Source organism: Macaca nemestrina, chromosome 20, assembly GCF_043159975.1.
Source record: "Macaca nemestrina isolate mMacNem1 chromosome 20, mMacNem.hap1, whole genome shotgun sequence".
Classification (NCBI taxonomy): Eukaryota; Metazoa; Chordata; class Mammalia; order Primates; family Cercopithecidae; genus Macaca; species Macaca nemestrina.
The window spans coordinates 50,024,591-50,041,702 of NC_092144.1; the positions used below are offsets into that span (position 1 = coordinate 50,024,591).

Here is a 17,112-nt window from a genome sequence, read left to right on the forward strand (position 1 = left end):
TTTCCACACATCTGCCTCTGCCCTGCAGACCGGGTACAGATTGGAGGGATGGGGGATGGGCACGCGGCAGGCACAGCGTGCAGGGAAGACAGCGTGCTGCCAGAGGGACAGGGGCAGACCGTGGACCAAGAAGGAGACGGAGCAACCCGCATGGGCGGGCCTCATCACCCACAGGCTAATCTGGAAAGGCCGGGGCATTAGCACGGGAGCAGGCACAGCTGGAAAGGCCGCGGCAAATTGCCAGGACCTGAGCTGAGCCGGGTCAGGTCGATGTCCTCGGGCGCACCCAGCGGCTGCAGCGAGAAGCTCTGCAGGATGGCGGTGAGGTACAGAAAGAGCTCCATGCGCGCCAGCGACTCGCCCAGGCACAGACGGCGCCCTGTGGGGGTGGCAGGGTGGGGAGGGGCAGTGAGATAAGATGAAGTTAGAGGCTGCAACCCCACATTCCCAGAGGAAAACATAAGAGGAAAGGAAGACAACAGCTGGGGACGTCACAGATTCACCCATCTGAAGATCTGGGAAAGATACTTTAAACTGTGGAGTGGAATGACCCGGGCTGCTTGGGTTCGAATCCCGGCCCTGTCACTACTAGTTTTGTGATCCTGGACAAACCACACTTTCTGGGTATTTAAAATGGGGCTATGAAGGCTGGGCGCGCTGGCTTAGGCCTGTAATCCCAGCACTTTCGGAGGTCGAGGGAAGAGAATCTCTTGAGCCCAGGAGTTTGAGAGCAGCCTGGGCAACACAGCAAGATCCCGTCTCTAAATATATATATATATATTTTTTTTTAATGTGCAAGGTGGCACATGCGTGCAGTCCCAGCTGCTTGGGAGGCTGAGGCGAGAGGATCACTTGGGCCCAGGAGATCAAGGCTGCAGTGAGCCATGATTGCACCACTGCCCTCCAGCCTGGATGACAGCAAGACCCTGTCTCAGAAATGAAAATAAAAGGAGGGATAGTAATAGTGCCTCATGAGGCTGCTGTGAATGGTAAACACAGAGAAAGCAGTGACGTTATAAGTAGCTTACCATGCACTACTCTAAGCGTTAGATCACCATTCTAACAACTGCAAGAGGCAGGCCTTAGTATATCTCCATTTTATAGATGTGGACATTGAGGCACAGAGAAGTGAAGTAACATACCCAAGGCAACACAGCTAGGGGGTGACAGATTGGATGCAAACCCTGCTGGAATCTGGGCTGCACATTCCCAGAGGAAAACATAAGCTCTTAGCTGGGCTCTTGTACAGCCAGCACTTGATGCATAGTAGGCAACATGGTAAGTTACCTATTATTATGCCAGTTTTTTGTTTTTTCTTTTCCTGCCACTGAGTAAAGAGGGAAGTATTTTTCAGCAGAGTGAAGAGGAAAGCCAGAAAAAACCCAAAAAACAACAAACAAACCAACCCCCCCCCCCAGAACCACCTCAACTGCGCCACCCAGTGGAGAGGTAGACAATGACCTCTCCCAAGTTCAATTATTATTTTTTTTTCTTTTAAACATTTTATATATTTTTTAGTTTTGGCTAGTCAGTATTTTTTATTGTAGAGAAAGGATCTCGCTCTGTTACCCAGACTGGAGTGCAGTGGCGTGATCATACTCAGTGTAACCTCAACCTCCTGAGCTCAAGCGATAATCCCACCTCAGCCTCCCAAGTAGCTGGGACTGCAGATGCCCGCCACCACACCCAGGTAATTTTAACATTTTCAGTAGACAAAGGATCTTGCTATGTTGTCCAGGCTGGTCTTGAACTCCTGGCCTCAAGTGATCCTCCCGCCTCAGCCTCCCAAAGTACTGGGATTACAGGTGTGAGCTGATGTGCCTGGCCCAAGTTAAATAATTCTTATAATAATTATTTATTTTTTTGAGATGGAGTTTTGCTCTTGTTGCCCAGGCTGGAGTGCAATGGCACAATCTTGGCCCACAGCAACCTCTGCCTCCTGGGTTGAAGTGATTCTCCTGTCTCAGCCTCCAGAATATCTGGGATTACAGGCATGTGCCACCATTTCCTGGCTAATTTGTTTTTGTTTTTGTTTTGAGATGGAGTCTCGCTCTGTCACCCAGGCTGGAGTGCAGTGGCACTATCTCCCCTCACTGCAAGCTCTGCCTCCTGAGTTCACGCCATTCTCCTGCCTCAGCCTCCCGAGTAGCTGGGACTACAGGTGCCTGCCACCACACCTGGCTAATGTTTTTTGTATTTTTAGTAGAGACGGTGTTTCACCGTGTTAAGCAGGATGGTCTCGATCTTCTGACCTCGTGATCTGCCTGCCTTGGCCTCCCAAAATGCTGGGATTACAGGTGTGCCTTCCTGGTGAATTTTGTATTTTTAGTAGAGACAGGGTTTCACCATGTTGGTCAGGCTAATCTTGAACTCCTGACCTCAGGTGACCTGCCCGTCTAGATCTCCCAAAGGGCTGGGATTATAGGCGTGAGCAACCGCTCCTGGCTGTTAAATTATTATCATTATTTTTTTTTGAGACAGAGTCTCGCTCTGTCACCCAGGCTGGAGTACAATGGTGCAATCTCGGCTTACTGCAACCTCCGCCTCCCGGGTTTAAGCGATTTTCCTGTCTCAGCTTCCGGAGTAGTTGGGACTGCAGGTGCCCACCACCACACCCAGCTAATTTTTGTATTTTAAGTAGAGACGGGGTTTCACCATATTGGTCAGGCTGGTCTCGAACTCCTGACCTCAGGTGATCCGCCCACCTCAGCCTCCCAAAGTGCTGGGATTACAGGTGTGAGCCACTGTGCCCAGCCCCAAGTTAAATTATTAATCAACCTCCCTACCTCGCTTCACGAGGATTTTAGTCACTACTTGCTTATAGGAGCAGAGTTGAGAGGAGGAATGAATGTCTGTACATCCAAAGCTGAGACTGGGTGGAAGGAAGGAGTGAGAGGATTTGGCAGGTGGAATTAGGATGAGGAATGTCGGTAGAAATTGGGCCAGAAAGACTCTGCTTCCTGCCCTTACCAGCTGAGAAGGGCATAAAGGCTGGGCTCTTCTTGAAGGACTGATTGGCATCCAAAAATGCTTGGGGTTGAACTCCTGGGGTGTCAGGAACTGGCTGGGGCCGTAGTGGACGGTGTTAAGGAGGGTGATGATATCGGTGCCCTGTGTGGGTGAGGAGGTGGAGTTAGCAGTGTAGGAGGGCTGGGAGGCTCCCAAACTAGTTTCCATTTTATCGGGCTGGGTGTCCCGGGGACTTGATAAGGGGTGGGTGGGTGGGGTATAGGACTCAATCAGGGGCCAGAGAAGTGTGTGTATCTAGGATTCCAAGTGATGGGTGCTATATGCTGTGTTATTGGGGACTTTGGCAGGGATGTGGGAAACCCCCATCCTTTGTGGGAGCAGATATGGGGTTTCTGGAAAAAGGAGGGGTCCCTGAGAATAGCGTTTAGGCACAGGGGATCCTCAAGATGAAGTTCCAGACCCCAGGGCTTCCAGGGAGGGTTTCTAGGAAGGGGATTTGTCATGGGTCTAGTCCACTATGATATGAGATGGGGTTCTGGGAAAGGCCCCAGCTTCTGGATTTAAGGGTCTGAGATGTCTGTAGCTAGGGCTTGGGATGCCAGTTGCTAAGGCCTGGGGTGTTGATTGCTAGTGCCTGGGATACTCCTTGCGAGTTGCAAGAGCCTGCGATGCTTCCTCTTAGGTTGCCTGATGTCATTTGCCAGGCCTAGCATACCTTGGGTATCAGCAAGCCAGGAAAGGCTGTGTCCCGAGTGAGGCGGTGCGGCAAGTTCATGGGGATGATGTCTGCAAAGCGCTGCACCTGGTGGATCACCGGGTCTGTGTAAGGCATGGTACTGCGGTCCTCCAGCGCCGCTGGCAGTCGGGCGCCTCCCACTGCGAGGTCGATCTCCTCCTGCATGCGGGCTGGAAGGGGTGGGGGAGGAGGGGTCAAGGATATCAGAGGCGCAACAGGGCAACCAGGCTGGGAAGAGGTGTGTGCTTGTGTGGGGAGGGGTCTAGTCAAAGCCTCCAAGCGCGGGGCGCCACTTGGGGCGCATGTGAGAATTAGCTAGAGCTGGCCCGCTGGGTGGCTCATGCCTGTAATCCCAGAACTTGGGAGGCCCAGGCGGACGGATCCCTTGAGCCCAGGAGTTTGAGATTCTAGGGAAAAGAAAGAGAGATCAGAATGTTACTGTGTCTATGTAGAAAAGGAAGACATAAGAAGTTCCATTTTGATCTGTACTAAGAAAATTGTTTTGCCTTGAGATGCTGTTAACCTGTGACTTTAGCCCCAACCCTGTGCTCACAGAAACATGTGCTGTATGGAATCAAGGTTTAAGGGATCTAGGACTGTGCAGGATGTGCCTTGTTAGCAATATGTTTACAGGCAGTATGCTTGGTAAAAGTCATCGCCATTCTCCATTTTCGATTAACCAGGGCCACAATGAATGGTGGAAAGCCACAGGGACCTCTGCCCAAGAAAGCCTGGGTATTGTCCAAGGTTTCCCCTCATTGAGACAGCCTGAGATATGGCCTCATGGAAAGGGAAAGACCTGACTGTCCCCCAGTCCGACACCCATAAAGGGTCTGTGCTGAGGAGGATTAGTAAAAGAGGGAGGCTTCTTGTGGTTGAGATAAGAGGAAGGCCTCTGACTCCTGCATGTCTCTGGGAACAGAATGTCTCAGTGTAAAACCCAATCGTATTCCGAGATAGGAGAAAACTGCCCTGTGGCTGGAGGCGATATGCTGGCGGCAATGCTGCTCGGTTACTCTTTGCTACACTGAGACGTTTGGGCAGAGAGAAGCATAAATCTGGCTTACGCACACATCCGGGCACAGTACCTTCCCTTGAACTTATTTGTAACCCAGATTCCTTTGCTCACATGTTTTCCTGCTGACCTTCTCCCCTCTATGACCCTGCTCTCCTGCCGCATTCCCTTAGCCGAGATAGTGAAATTACTAAACAATAAATACTGAGGGAACTCAGAGACTGGGGCCGGTGCGGGTCCTCTGTATGGCACCAGTCCCTTGGACCCCACTGTTCTTTCTCTATACTTTGTCTCTGTGCCTTATTTCTTTTCTCCGTCTCTCATCCCGCCTGACGAAAAATACCCACAGGTGTGGAGGGGCTGGCCCCCTTCACATGGTGCCTTTCTTTAAGGTGAGGGTACGCTAAGAAAATGAGCATTGAGGACAAGTGGATGAGAGATTCCCGAGTACGTCCGTGGTCAGCCTTGCAGTAAGCTTGTGCGCTTGGAGGAACCCAGGGTAACAATGGGACAAACTGAAAGTAAATATGCCTCTTATCTCAGCTTTATTAAAATTCTTTTAAGAAGAGGGGGAATTAGAGCTTCTATAGAAAATCTAATTACGCTATTTCAAAGAAGAGAAGATAGCATTTCAATTTCTGATGCCCCTGAAAGCTGTATAATAGATTCTGAAGAAGAGGCAGGGACAAAATCCCGGAAAGTTCACATTGTAAATATGTAGCAGAGTCTGTAAAGGCTGGGTCAACTCAAAATGTTGACTACAATCAATTACAGGAGGTAATATCCTGAAACATTAAAATTGAGAGGAGAAGATCCAGAACCATTGGGGCCATCAGTGCTAAAACCACAATGGCCACCTCCTCCTCAGTGGAGTGAAAGCTGGGGGAGGGAGCCCGAAACCCCGCTCGCTGCGACTTGGCTCACTGCGCCCATTATTGCACAACCTGCAGTTCATTATGGTAAAAGAGCAATTCAGACTCACCCGGCAGTGTCCTGTCTGGGTTGAACAGTGGCTGCTCCCTAAGAAAAAGTTGGGGGCGCTACATAAAATAATTAAAAGAACTATTTAAAAAAGGGCATGTTTCACCCACTTTCTCTCCTTAAAATTCTCCAGTGTTTGAAATTCAAAACAAATCCAGCACATGGCGCATGCGGACCGACTTAAGAGCTGTTAATGCTGTAGTTCAACTCATGGGGGCTCTCCAACCCGGGTTGCCCTCTCTGGCCATGATCCCCAAAGACTGGCCTTTAATTATAATTGATCTGAGTCTGGGTGTGGTGGCTCACATCCGTAATCCCAGCACTTTGGGAGGCTGAGGCGGGCAGATCACGAGGTCAGGAGATCTAGATTATTCTGGCTAACACGGTGAAACCCCTCTCTACTAAAAATACAAAAAATTAGCCGGGTGTGGTGGCGGGCACCTGTAGTCCCAGCTACTAGGGAGGCTGAGGCAGGAGAATGGTGTGAATCCGGGAGGCGGAGCTTGCAGTGAGCCGAGATTGTGCCACTGCAGTCCAGCTTGGGCAACAGAGCGAGACTCCATCTCAAAAAAAAAAAAAAAAAGATTGATCTGAAGGATTGCTTTTTTACCATTCCTCTGGCAAAACATGATTTTGAAAGTTTTGCCTTTACTATACCGGCCATAAATAATAAAGAACCAGCCACCAGGTTTCAGTGGAAAGTGTTACCTCAGGGAACGCTTAATAGTCCAACTATTTGTCAGACTTTTGTAGCTCAAGCTCTTCAACCAGTTAGAGATAAGTTTTCAGACTGTTACATCATTCATTATGTTGATGATACTTTATGTGCTGCAGAAACGAGAGACAAATTAATTGACTGTTACACATTTCTGTAGACAGAGGTTGCCAACGCAGAACGGACAATAGCATCTGATAAGATTCAAGCCTCTACTCCTTTCCATTACTTGGGAATGCAGGTAGAGGAAAAGAAAATTAAACCACCAAAAATATAAATAAGAAAAGACACATTAAAAACATGAAATGACTTCAAAAGCTGCTAGGAGATATTAATCTGGATTCGGCCAACTCTAGGCATCCCTACTTATGCCATGTCAAATTTGTTCTCTATCTTAAGAGAGGACCCGGAATTAAACAGTAAAAGAACATTAACTCCAGAGGCAACTAAAGAAATTTAATTAGTTAAAGAAAAAATTCAATCAGCATAAGTAAATCCTTGGCCCCACTCCAACTTTTGATTTTTGCTACTGCACATCCTCCAACAGGCATCATTGTTCAAATACTGATCCTGTGGAGTGGTTGTCCTTCCTCACAGTACAATTAAGACTTTATATTGTGCTTGGATCAAATAACTACATTAATTGGTCAGGCAAAACTACAAATAATAAAATTGTGTGGAAGTGACCCAGACAAAATCATCGTTCCTTTAAACAAGAACAGGTTAGACAAGCCTTTATCAATTCTGGTGCTTGGCAGATTGGTCTTACTGATTTTGTGGGAATTATTGACAATCAATACCCAAAACCAAAAATCTTCCAGTTTTTAAATTGACTACTTGGATTTTACCTAAAATTGCCAAATGTAAACCTTTAGAAAATGTTCTGGCCGGGCGTGGTGGCTCAAGCCTGTAATCCCAGCACTTTGGGAGGCCGAGACGGGCGGATCACAAGGTCAGGAGATCGAGACCATCCTGGGTAACACAGTGAAACCCCGTCTCTACTAAAAATACAAAAACTTAGCCGGGCGAGGTGGCAGGCGCCTGTAGTCCCAGCTACTCGGGAGGCTGAGGCAGGAGAATGGCGTGAAGCCGGGAGGCAGAGCTTGCACTGAGCTGAGATCCGGCCACTGCACTCCAGCCTGGGTGACAGAGCGAGACTCCGTCTCAAAAAAAAAAAAAAAAAAAAAAAAGAAAATGTTCTGATGGTGTTTACTGATGGCCCTCGAGGCCAATTATATCATAATTGTACGGGCCAGACTCACTCATATTCACAGGCCCCATCTATCTTGCCCATTAATCCGGCCTATGATAGTGATTTAACTGAAACACTGGACAGATTTATAGAAGGTTTGAATCACCCTATCCATGGAAATGGGGTGAAAAGGGAATTTCATCACCTCAACCAAAGTTAGTCCTGTGACTGGTCCTGAACATCCAGAATTATGGAAGTTTACTGTGGCCTTGCACCACATTAGAATTTGGTCTGGAAATCAAGCTATAGGAACAAGAGATCGTAAGCCATATTATACTATCAACCTAAATTCCAGTCTGACAATTTCTTCGCAAAGTTGTATAAAACCCCCTTATATGCTAGTTGTAGGAAACATAGTTATCAACCAGATTCCCAAACTATAACCTGTGAAAATTGTAGATTTTTTTCCTTGCATTGATTCCACTTTTAATTGCAGCACCATATTCTACTAGTGAGAGCAAGAGAGGGCGTGTGGATCCTGTGTCCATGGACCAACCGTGGGAGGCCTCGCCATTCATCCATATTTTAATGGAAGTATTAAAAGGAATTCTAACTAGATCCAAAAGATTCATTTTTACTTTGATTGCAGTGATTATGGGCCTTATTGCAGTGACAGCTACTGCTGCGGCTACTGGAATTGTTTTACAATCCTCTGTTCAAACTGCAAAATATGTCCATGATTGGCCAAATAATTCTCAAAATTGTGAAAATCTCAGACCCAATAGATCAAAAATTGGCAAACCAAATTAATGATCTTAGACAAACTGTCATTTGGATGAAAGATAGGCTCATGAGCTTGGAACATCATTTTCAGTTACAGTGTGACTGGAATACGTCAGATTTTTGTATTACACCCCAAGCCTATAATGAGTCTGAGCATTACCGGGACATGGTTAGACACCACCTACAAGGAAGAGAAGATAATCTTACTTTAGACTTTTCAAAATTAAAAGAATACATTTTTGAGGCATCAAAAGTCCATTTAAATGTGGTGCCAGGAACTGAGGTAATCGTGAACACTGCTGATGGCTTGCCAATCTTAACCCGGTCAGTTGGGTTAAAATCATCAGAAGTTCCACTATTGTAAATTTCATATTAATCCTTGTATGCCTGTTCTGTCTGTTGTTAGTCTACAGGTGTATCCAGCAGCTCCGAAGAGACAGTGACCAGCGAGAAAGGGCCATAATGACGATGGCGGTTTTGTCAAAAAGAAAAGGGGGATATGTAGAGAAAAGAGAGATCAGACTGTTACTGTGTCTATGTAGAAAAGGAAGACATAAGAAGTTCCATTTTGATCTGTACTAAGAAAATTGTTTTGCCTTGAGATGCTGTTGATCTGTAACTTTAACTCCAACCCTGTGCTCACAGAAACACGTGCTGTATGGAATCAAGGTTTAAGGGATCTAGGACTGTGCAGGATGTGACTTGTTAACAATATGTTTGCCGGCAGTATGCTTGGTAAAGTCATCGCCATTCTCCGTTCTCGATTAACCAGGACACAATGCTCTGCGGAAAGCCACAGGGACCTCTGCCCAAGAAAGCCTGGGTATTGTCCAAGGTTCCCCCCACTGAGACAGCCTGAGATATGGCCTCATGGGAAGGGAAAGACCTGACCGTCCCCCAGCCTGACACACATGAAGGGTTTGTGCTGAGGAAGCCTCTTGCGGTTGAGATAAGAGGAAGGCCTCTGACTCCTGCATATCCCTGGGAACAGAATATCTCGGTGTAAAACCTGATCATACATTCATTCTATTCTGAGATAGGAGAAAACCGCCCTGTGGCTGGAGGCGAGATATGCTGGCGGCAATGCTGCTCGGTTACTCTTTGCTACACTGAGACGTCTGGATGGAGAGAAGCATAAACCTGGCTTAGGCACACATCCGGGCACAGTACCTTCCCTTGAATTTATATGTAACCCAGATTCCTTTGCTCACATGTTTTCCTGCTGACCTTTTCCCCACTATCACCCTGTTCTCTTGCTGCATTCCTTTAGCCGAGATAGTGAAAATAGTAATCAATAAATACTGAGGGAATTCAGAGACTGGGGCCGGTGCGGGTCCTCCGTATGCTGAATGCCGGTCCCCTGGGCCCACTGTTCTTTCTCTATACTTTGTCTCTGTGCCTTATTTCTTTTCTCCGCCTCTCGTCTCGCCTGACGTGAAATACCCACAGGTGTGGAGGGGCTGGCCCCTGTCAGAGACAAGCCTGGGCAACATGGTGAAACCCCGTCTCTAAAACAAAATAGAAAAATTAGCTGGGCATGGTGGCGCACACCTATGGTCCCAGCTACTTGGGAGGTGGAGGCAGGAGAATCGCTTGAACCCGGGAGGCAGAGGTTGCAGTGAGCCGGCATCGGGCCACTGCACTGCAGCCTGGGCGACAGAGCGAGACTCCGTCTTTTTTTTTTTTTTTTTGAGATGGAGTCTCACTCTGTCGCCCAGGCTGGAGTGCAGTGGCGTGATCTGGGCTCACTGCAAGCTCCGCCTCCCGGGTTCACGCCATTCTCCTGCCTCAGCCTCCCAAGCAGCTGGGACTACAGGCGCCCGCCACCTCGCCCGGCTAGTTTTTTGTATTCTTTTTAGTAGAGACGGGGTTTCACCGTGTTAGCCAGGATGGTCTTGATCTCCTGACCTCGTGATCTGCCCGTCTCAGCCTCCCAAAGTGCCGGGATTACAGGCTTCAGCCACCGCGCCGGGCAAGACTCCGTCTTAAAATAAAAAAAAAAAGGGGGGGGAATAATAATTAGCCAGGGCCTGGGAGGAAGTGCGTCAGTGAGGGCAAAAGGTTGGCTTGTGCAAGGCCCTGGGCATTGGGTTGTGTGGGCGGGGCTTCCGGGAGTCCTGGAATCAGGACCTGATGGGATTTCAGGAGCAGTTTTGGGACCCTGCTGGCTGGACAGTGGATCGAGTGGGTGAACTGTGCAGGAGGGCTGGAGATCAGGGGCAGAGCAGGGGATATACCCAGAGGTGGAGCTTGGGGAGGTGGAATAGCAGACAGAGCTGTGTGTGTGGGCCAGGCCGTGTGGGAGAAGTAGGGTTCCCTGGCAGGTGTGTGGCTGGGGCTCTGGGGCAGGGCTCTGGGAGGACTGTTAGCTGGGCTCTGAAGCCGGAGGTGGATCTATGCAGTGGTGGACACGGTCGGAACAAGGCAAGACTAAGGGGGTGGAGGTGGGGAGCAGTGGCTGACACCTGTAACCCCAGCACTTTGGGAGGCCGAGGTGAAAGGATTGCTTGAGCCCAGGAGTTGGAGACCCGCCAGGGCAACACAGCTAGACCTTGTCTGTACAAAAAATAAAAAGTTAGCTGAGTGTATTGAGTGTGGTGGTGCACGCCTGTACTCCCAGCTATTGATAAGGCTGAGGTGGGAAGATCTCTTGAGCCCAAGGAGCTGCAGTGAGCTGTGATTGCACTACTGTACTCCAGCCTGGGTGACAGAGTGACTCTGTCTCAAAAACAAACAAAAAATTAAGCAGAGCTGGGTGCAATGGCTCATGCCTGTAATCCCAGCACTTTGGGAGGCTGAGGCGAGTGGATCACTTGAGGCCAGGAGTTCGAGACCAGCCTGGCCAACTTGGTGAAACCCTGTCTCTACTAAACATACAAAAATTAGCTGGATGTGGTTGTGTGCACCTGTAATCCCAGCTACTTGAGAGACTGAGGCAGGAGAACCCCTTGAACTCGGGAGGCAGAGGTTGCAGTGAGCCGACCGAGATCACACCACTGCACTCCAGCCTGGGTGACAGAGCGAGACTCCGTCTCCAAAAAACAAAACAAAAACAAAAACAACTAAGCGGGTGGGATCTGGGTCAGGATTCGGGCAGGCTGCGTGGACCTCATGGTCTGTGTGGGTGGGATCGGCCTCCGTGTGGGTTTGTGGGTTTGGCTGTGGACTCCTGGGGTCAGCAGGAGGCTATCTCAGACCTGGGAGGCGGGGCTGGAGGCGGGGCTGTGGCTCCCTGCTCTGGGGTGAGGCTGGAACACATGGGCACCTCCGCGCTGCTGTGTGGGTGGGCCTCACCTTGAACTTTCGGGTACTTCATGAGTGCCAGGAAGGCGTGGCGCAGCGTGGTGCCCACCGTCTCGGTGCCGCCAAAGAGCAGGTTATGTGTGGTCATCAGCAGGGTATCCATGTGGAAGTGGCTCAGTGGGTCCTCCTGCCCTGGTGGAGGGGTGGGGACGTGAGCCAGGGATGGAGACCCCTTCCCTCTAGACCAGTAGGACTGCTGCTGGGGGCCCATTCAGTCCCAGCTGGGTTTAACTTTCTTTCCCTAGGAGACCTGGGGAACGCAGAAGGGCAGGGCTGGGAAAATCTCAGCTGCAGGGCCTACAATTAACTTCTTGGATAGAGCTTGAATGACTTCTTGTGTGTTTGTTTTTTTTGTTTTTAAATATGTTTTATGTATGTATGTATGTATTGCAGACTGAGTCTTACTATATTGTCCAGGCTGGTCTCGAACTCCTGGACTCATGCGATCCTCCTGCCTCGGCTGCTGGGATTACAAGCGTGAGCAACTGCGCCCCCCGCGCCCTCCCCCGCCCCGCCCCGCCCCCGCCCCCGCCCCGCCCCCGCCCCGCCCCCTCCGCCCCGCCCCCCCACCCCGCCCCGCCCCCCCGCCCCGCCCCACCTCCTTTGATGACTTCTTAATGAGCTGTAATTGGAGGTGGCTGTGAGTGGCTCCTGGCTCCAGCCCAGCTGGGCCAGATGCTTCAGCTTCTCCAGGGAGAAGGTCCCCCAACCCTGCCCCATCTGGGGTCCCTGTGGGTTTGAGGCCGGGGCAGCAGGAGAATTTCAGGTCAGACTAGAGGTGGGATTTCCAGGTAGGGATTACCTCTGCCGTCTTGGTGAGGAAGCAGTCGATGAAGTCCCGGGGAGATCTGGGGTCTAGAGAGGCCTGCTGGTCGTGGACGCTGTGGGCGATGAGGTCTCTCAGGCGCTTGAAGTTCTAGAAGATGCGTTGGTGCGGCCCGGGCACCCAGTCCAGGAGGCTCGGGAAGATGTTGTACAACTGGGGACCAGAGTGGGAGGGTTTTGGAGGAGGACGAAGTGTGTTCAGGCGAGAACGGAGTCTATGTGGATTAGGTAGGCAGGGACTGGGTCTCCAAAGGTAGCCAGGTTCTGGAGAGGCCGGGGTTGGGGTTGGGGCTGAGGGGGAGTGGGAAGGACGGAATGGCGGCCATAAATGCTCAGCGGAGGGGAGTGGGCGTGGCCGTGTAACTCTGGGCGGGGTCAGATGGGAGGGGCGGGCCCCGGGAGGGCCATTCGCAGCCCTTTCCCCGCCCACTGTTTCCTCTCCATTCCTAGGTCCTGGGGACCCCACACCCCGTCCCTGCTGGACTCAGTTGGCTGACCTCGCCCCAGGGGCTGCTTATGATTTGGAAGTTGTCATTGATAAGGCGGATAATGGTGAGCAGACGCTCATCATCGCAGTGGAAGCAGCTGGCGAAGAGCACGGAACAGATAATGTTGGACACTGAGTGACTCAGCACAAACGTGGGGTCAAAGGGCTCGCCTGAGGGTGGGGAATGGAATGGATCAGGAAGACGCGATGTGCAGCCAACCGGACCTCATGCAGCAACACCATTAATTTGCACAACATCCGACTCAAGCATGGCAGCGTGTCTTGCGGTGCAGAGCACAGGCACATGGTCACAACATGCTGCTTAACAACACCCCAAAAGCATGTGTCAATGCCACAGACAGCACAGAACCCACAACTTCCTCCAGCACATCCACAGCAACAATACCCACCACAGAACCGGCTATTCTTGGCAACACAACACACAGCACGCAACATAGCACAAGGCAATCATCAGGCATCACGGAACACAACAACACAGGGCAACAGAACACCCAGCAAATAGCATCACAGTAGATGCTAACACAGGACACTCGGTGACCTAACAACCAGCCCGGAAACATCCCAAGACACGGTAACCACACACTAACACATCATGCCAGCATACAGCTCCATAATCCTGCCACACAACACACACTAGTACACAGCAACCCAGCAGACAGCACCGAACGCACGATGTGACATCACAACACATACAATGAAGGCAGCAGAACAAAGGCCACACTATGCAGCAACGCAACAATGTTGGCAGCCAGCAGATGACACAACGCAAAACCACATGCAGCGCCTGACAACTCTACAATCTCACCCAGAAATAACACAACACCTAGCATCTGGCTGTCCAACAGCTGAACAGACCATAGTAAATACCGAACAGCACATTTCTTTCTTTCTTTTTTTTTTGAGACGAAATCTCGCTCCACCACCCATGCTGTAGTGCAGTGGCACGATGTCGGTTCACTGCAACCTCTGCCTCCTGGGTTCAAGCAATTCTCCTGCCTCAGGCTCACAAGGAGCTGAGATCACATCCGGCAATTTTTTTTTTTTTTTGTATTTTTAGTAGAGATGGGGTTTCACCATGTTGTCCAGGCTAGTCTCGAACTCCTGACCTCAAGTGATCCGCCCGCCTTGGCTTCCCAAAGTGCTAAGATTACACGCATGAGCCACTGTGCCAGACCCAGTTTTTGTATTTTTTGTAGAGACAGGGTTTCATCATGTTGCCAAGGCTGGTTTCGAATTCCCGAGCTCAAGTGATCCACCACCTTGGCCTCCCAAAGTGCTAGGATTACAGGCATGAGCCACCATGCCTGGCCAAAACAACACATTTCAACACAGCACCCAGGACACAATAGCACAGCCCAGAAAACCAGATCTGGAGTTAGATGGACGCGGTTTGAATCCTCATTGGTCTCTTAGTCTTGGTGTGACTTGGCAAACTGACTTCCTTTCTCTGAGCCTCAGTTTTCTCATCTGTAAAATGGGTCTGGTGGCACTTCTCTCATCATGGAGCTACTATAAGGAGTCAGTGAGTGTGTTTATAAATAATATGTATTATTCTTGGTGTATATGCATATGTCTTTATAGGGATCTATGTTTCATGTATCTGGATATATCTGTGAGTGTGACTGCTGGGTCCTATGATAAGTGTATATTTATAAGAAACTTCCAAACTTGCTTCCAAAGTGGCTGTGTCATGTTTTCACTCCCTGTAGTCCCAGCTACTCAGGAGGCTAAGGCACTAGAATCGCTTGAACCCAGGAGGCAGAGGTTGTAGTGAGCTGAGATCATGCCACTGTACTCCAGCCTGGGCAACAGAGTGAGACTTGGTCTCAAAAAGAAAAAAAAAGAAACTGGCCTTAGGTACCTACCTCCTGGCCAGGTCGCAAGGGCATATTGAGCTGGGCCAGGGCTCTGGTGCCAGGGGCTAGGCTGGGTGGACAGCCCCTGAGGTCAAGGGTCTGGGAGGTAGAGGTGTGGGTACCCCTACAGGTTCATGGGTGTGCACCAGGATTCCTGTTCCCAGAGGGGCAGAGGAGGAAGTGTTTGGAGGTCCTGGGGAATTTGACACCCTAGGTCCCAGGCATATGGTGGGATGAAGGTGGTGCCCGTGCTGTTGTTTCAGTTCTGGAAAGGCCGGTTGGGGCAGGCCTGGAAGAGGGCTGAAGGCTTGATGATGGCATTATATAGCTCCAGTTTCCCTTGGCATCTACCCCCTACTTCTAAAGGGAGGGTGCAGTGTTGGATACACACCAACCCTGTAAGCAACTTTTCCCTTACCCTAGAACTTGGTTAAGAGGGGCATAATGAGGCCGGGCGCGGTGGCTCACGCTTGTAATCCCAGCACTTTGGGAGGCCGAGGTGGGTGGGTATTCTATTTGCCCTACCATCTCCACTCTCCACCATGGCCTGTCTTTTTTTTTTTTGAGACAGAGTCTCGCTCTGTCGCCCAGGCTGGAGTGCAGTGGCTGGATCTCGGCTCACTGCAAGCTCCGCCTCCCGGGTTTTACGCCATTCTCCTGCCTCAGCCTCCCGAGTAGCTGGGACTACAGGCGCCCGCCACTTCGCCTGGCTAGTTTTTTGTATTTTTTAGTAAAGACGGGGTTTCACCGTGCCAGGATGGTCTCGATCTCCTGACCTCGTGATCTGCCCGTCTCGGCCTCCCAAAGTGCTGGGATTACAGGCGTGAGCCACCGCGCCCGGCCGACCTGTCTTTTAGAAGGGCGGCCTCTATAAACTGTACCACCCATGGTCCCTTCACCTCTACATTAAAAAAATTTTTGGGTTTGGCCAAGGGAAGGTTGAGAGAAGAGCAATGTCAGATTATTTTGCTTGGCTGTGTGATAGCAGTGGTTGTATTCCTCTGCCAGAACCATGCCCTCCTGCTGGGGGTTCTCTTTTACCCCTATACAATCAGTCTCGGTTTCAGATACTGCTCCCTCTCACTGCACTTTTCAACCTAGGGACGATGATGGCTTCTCCTTATTGTAAGCCATAGAGTGCTTCAACATCTTATAGGTTTCCTTCACACTGCCCTCGACTTTGTAAAAAGTCCCTCCATTGGCCAGGCGCGGTGGCTCACACCTGTAATCCCAGCACTTTGGGAGGCCGAGGCGGGCAGATCACGAGGTCAGGAGATTGAGACCTTCCTGGCTAACACGGTGAAACCCCGTCTCTACTAAAAATACAAAAAATTAGCCGGGTGTGGTGGCGAGTGCCTGTAGTTCCAGCTACTTGGGAGGCTGAGGCAAGAGAATGGCATGAACCCGGGAGGTGGAGCTTGCAGTGAGCCGAGATTGTGCCATTGCACTCCAGCCTGGGTGACAGAGCGAGACTCCGTCTCCAAAAAAAAAAAAAAAAAAAGTCCCTCCATTAAGCGCTCATATTTTTCTGCTGGGATTCTGATGGTCAAAGTCTATCAAATGAATGCATCATAATTTGTTTAACCAATATCTTGGTGCACATTTTGATTTCCCATTTTTCAGTATGTAAACAGTTCTTTGATGAATCTGGGTGATTTTGCACACTTTCATGTACATCGTAGGAGACATTACTACAAGTGGAGTTAACTGAATCCAAGAGTATGCTCTTTTTTAATTTAGACAAAAGCATTCACATTACTGTCCTCTGAAGCCGTACCAATTTATAGTTCCACGAACCGTAACTGAGAGTAAGGATTGCTCTGGGAGGCTGAGGCGGGAGTGGATACCAGCCTGGGCCATATAGTGAGACATCATCTCTACAAAAAAAAATTTAAAAATTTTTCTACTACTAGGGTGTGGCAGAACGCACTTGTGGTCCCAGCTGCTTGGGAGGCTGAGGTGGGAGGATTGCCTGAGCCAGGGGGTCAAGGCTACAGTGAATTTCAATTGCGCCACTGCATTCCAGCCTGGGTGACAGAGGAAGACACTGTCTCAAAAAGACCAAAAAACCCACCCCAAACAACGAACAAAACAAGAGGCCATGATTTCACACCCAGTCATCTTAATAGCTCAAGTTTTGATTTAGAGACTGTGGTTTGGGCCGGGCGCGGTGGCTCAAGCCTGTAATCCCAGTACTTTGGGAGGCCGAGATGGGCGGATCACGAGGT

The 17,112-nt window shown here is 50.0% G+C and overlaps 1 protein-coding gene across 1 annotated transcript; it reads right to left on the bottom strand.

Moving 5' to 3' along the window:
• Positions 1–7: 7 nt before the first annotated feature.
• LOC105495625 (cytochrome P450 2F1-like) lies at positions 8–15,428 on the bottom strand. The gene is given in 8 exon segments (XM_071086195.1): positions 8–379; positions 2,971–3,024; positions 3,027–3,111; positions 3,686–3,876; positions 11,687–11,827; positions 12,498–12,735; positions 13,018–13,178; positions 15,410–15,428. Coding segments are annotated over 8 exon segments (1,071 nt in total). The 3' UTR covers positions 8–197.
• Positions 15,429–17,112: the final 1,684 nt, after the last annotated feature.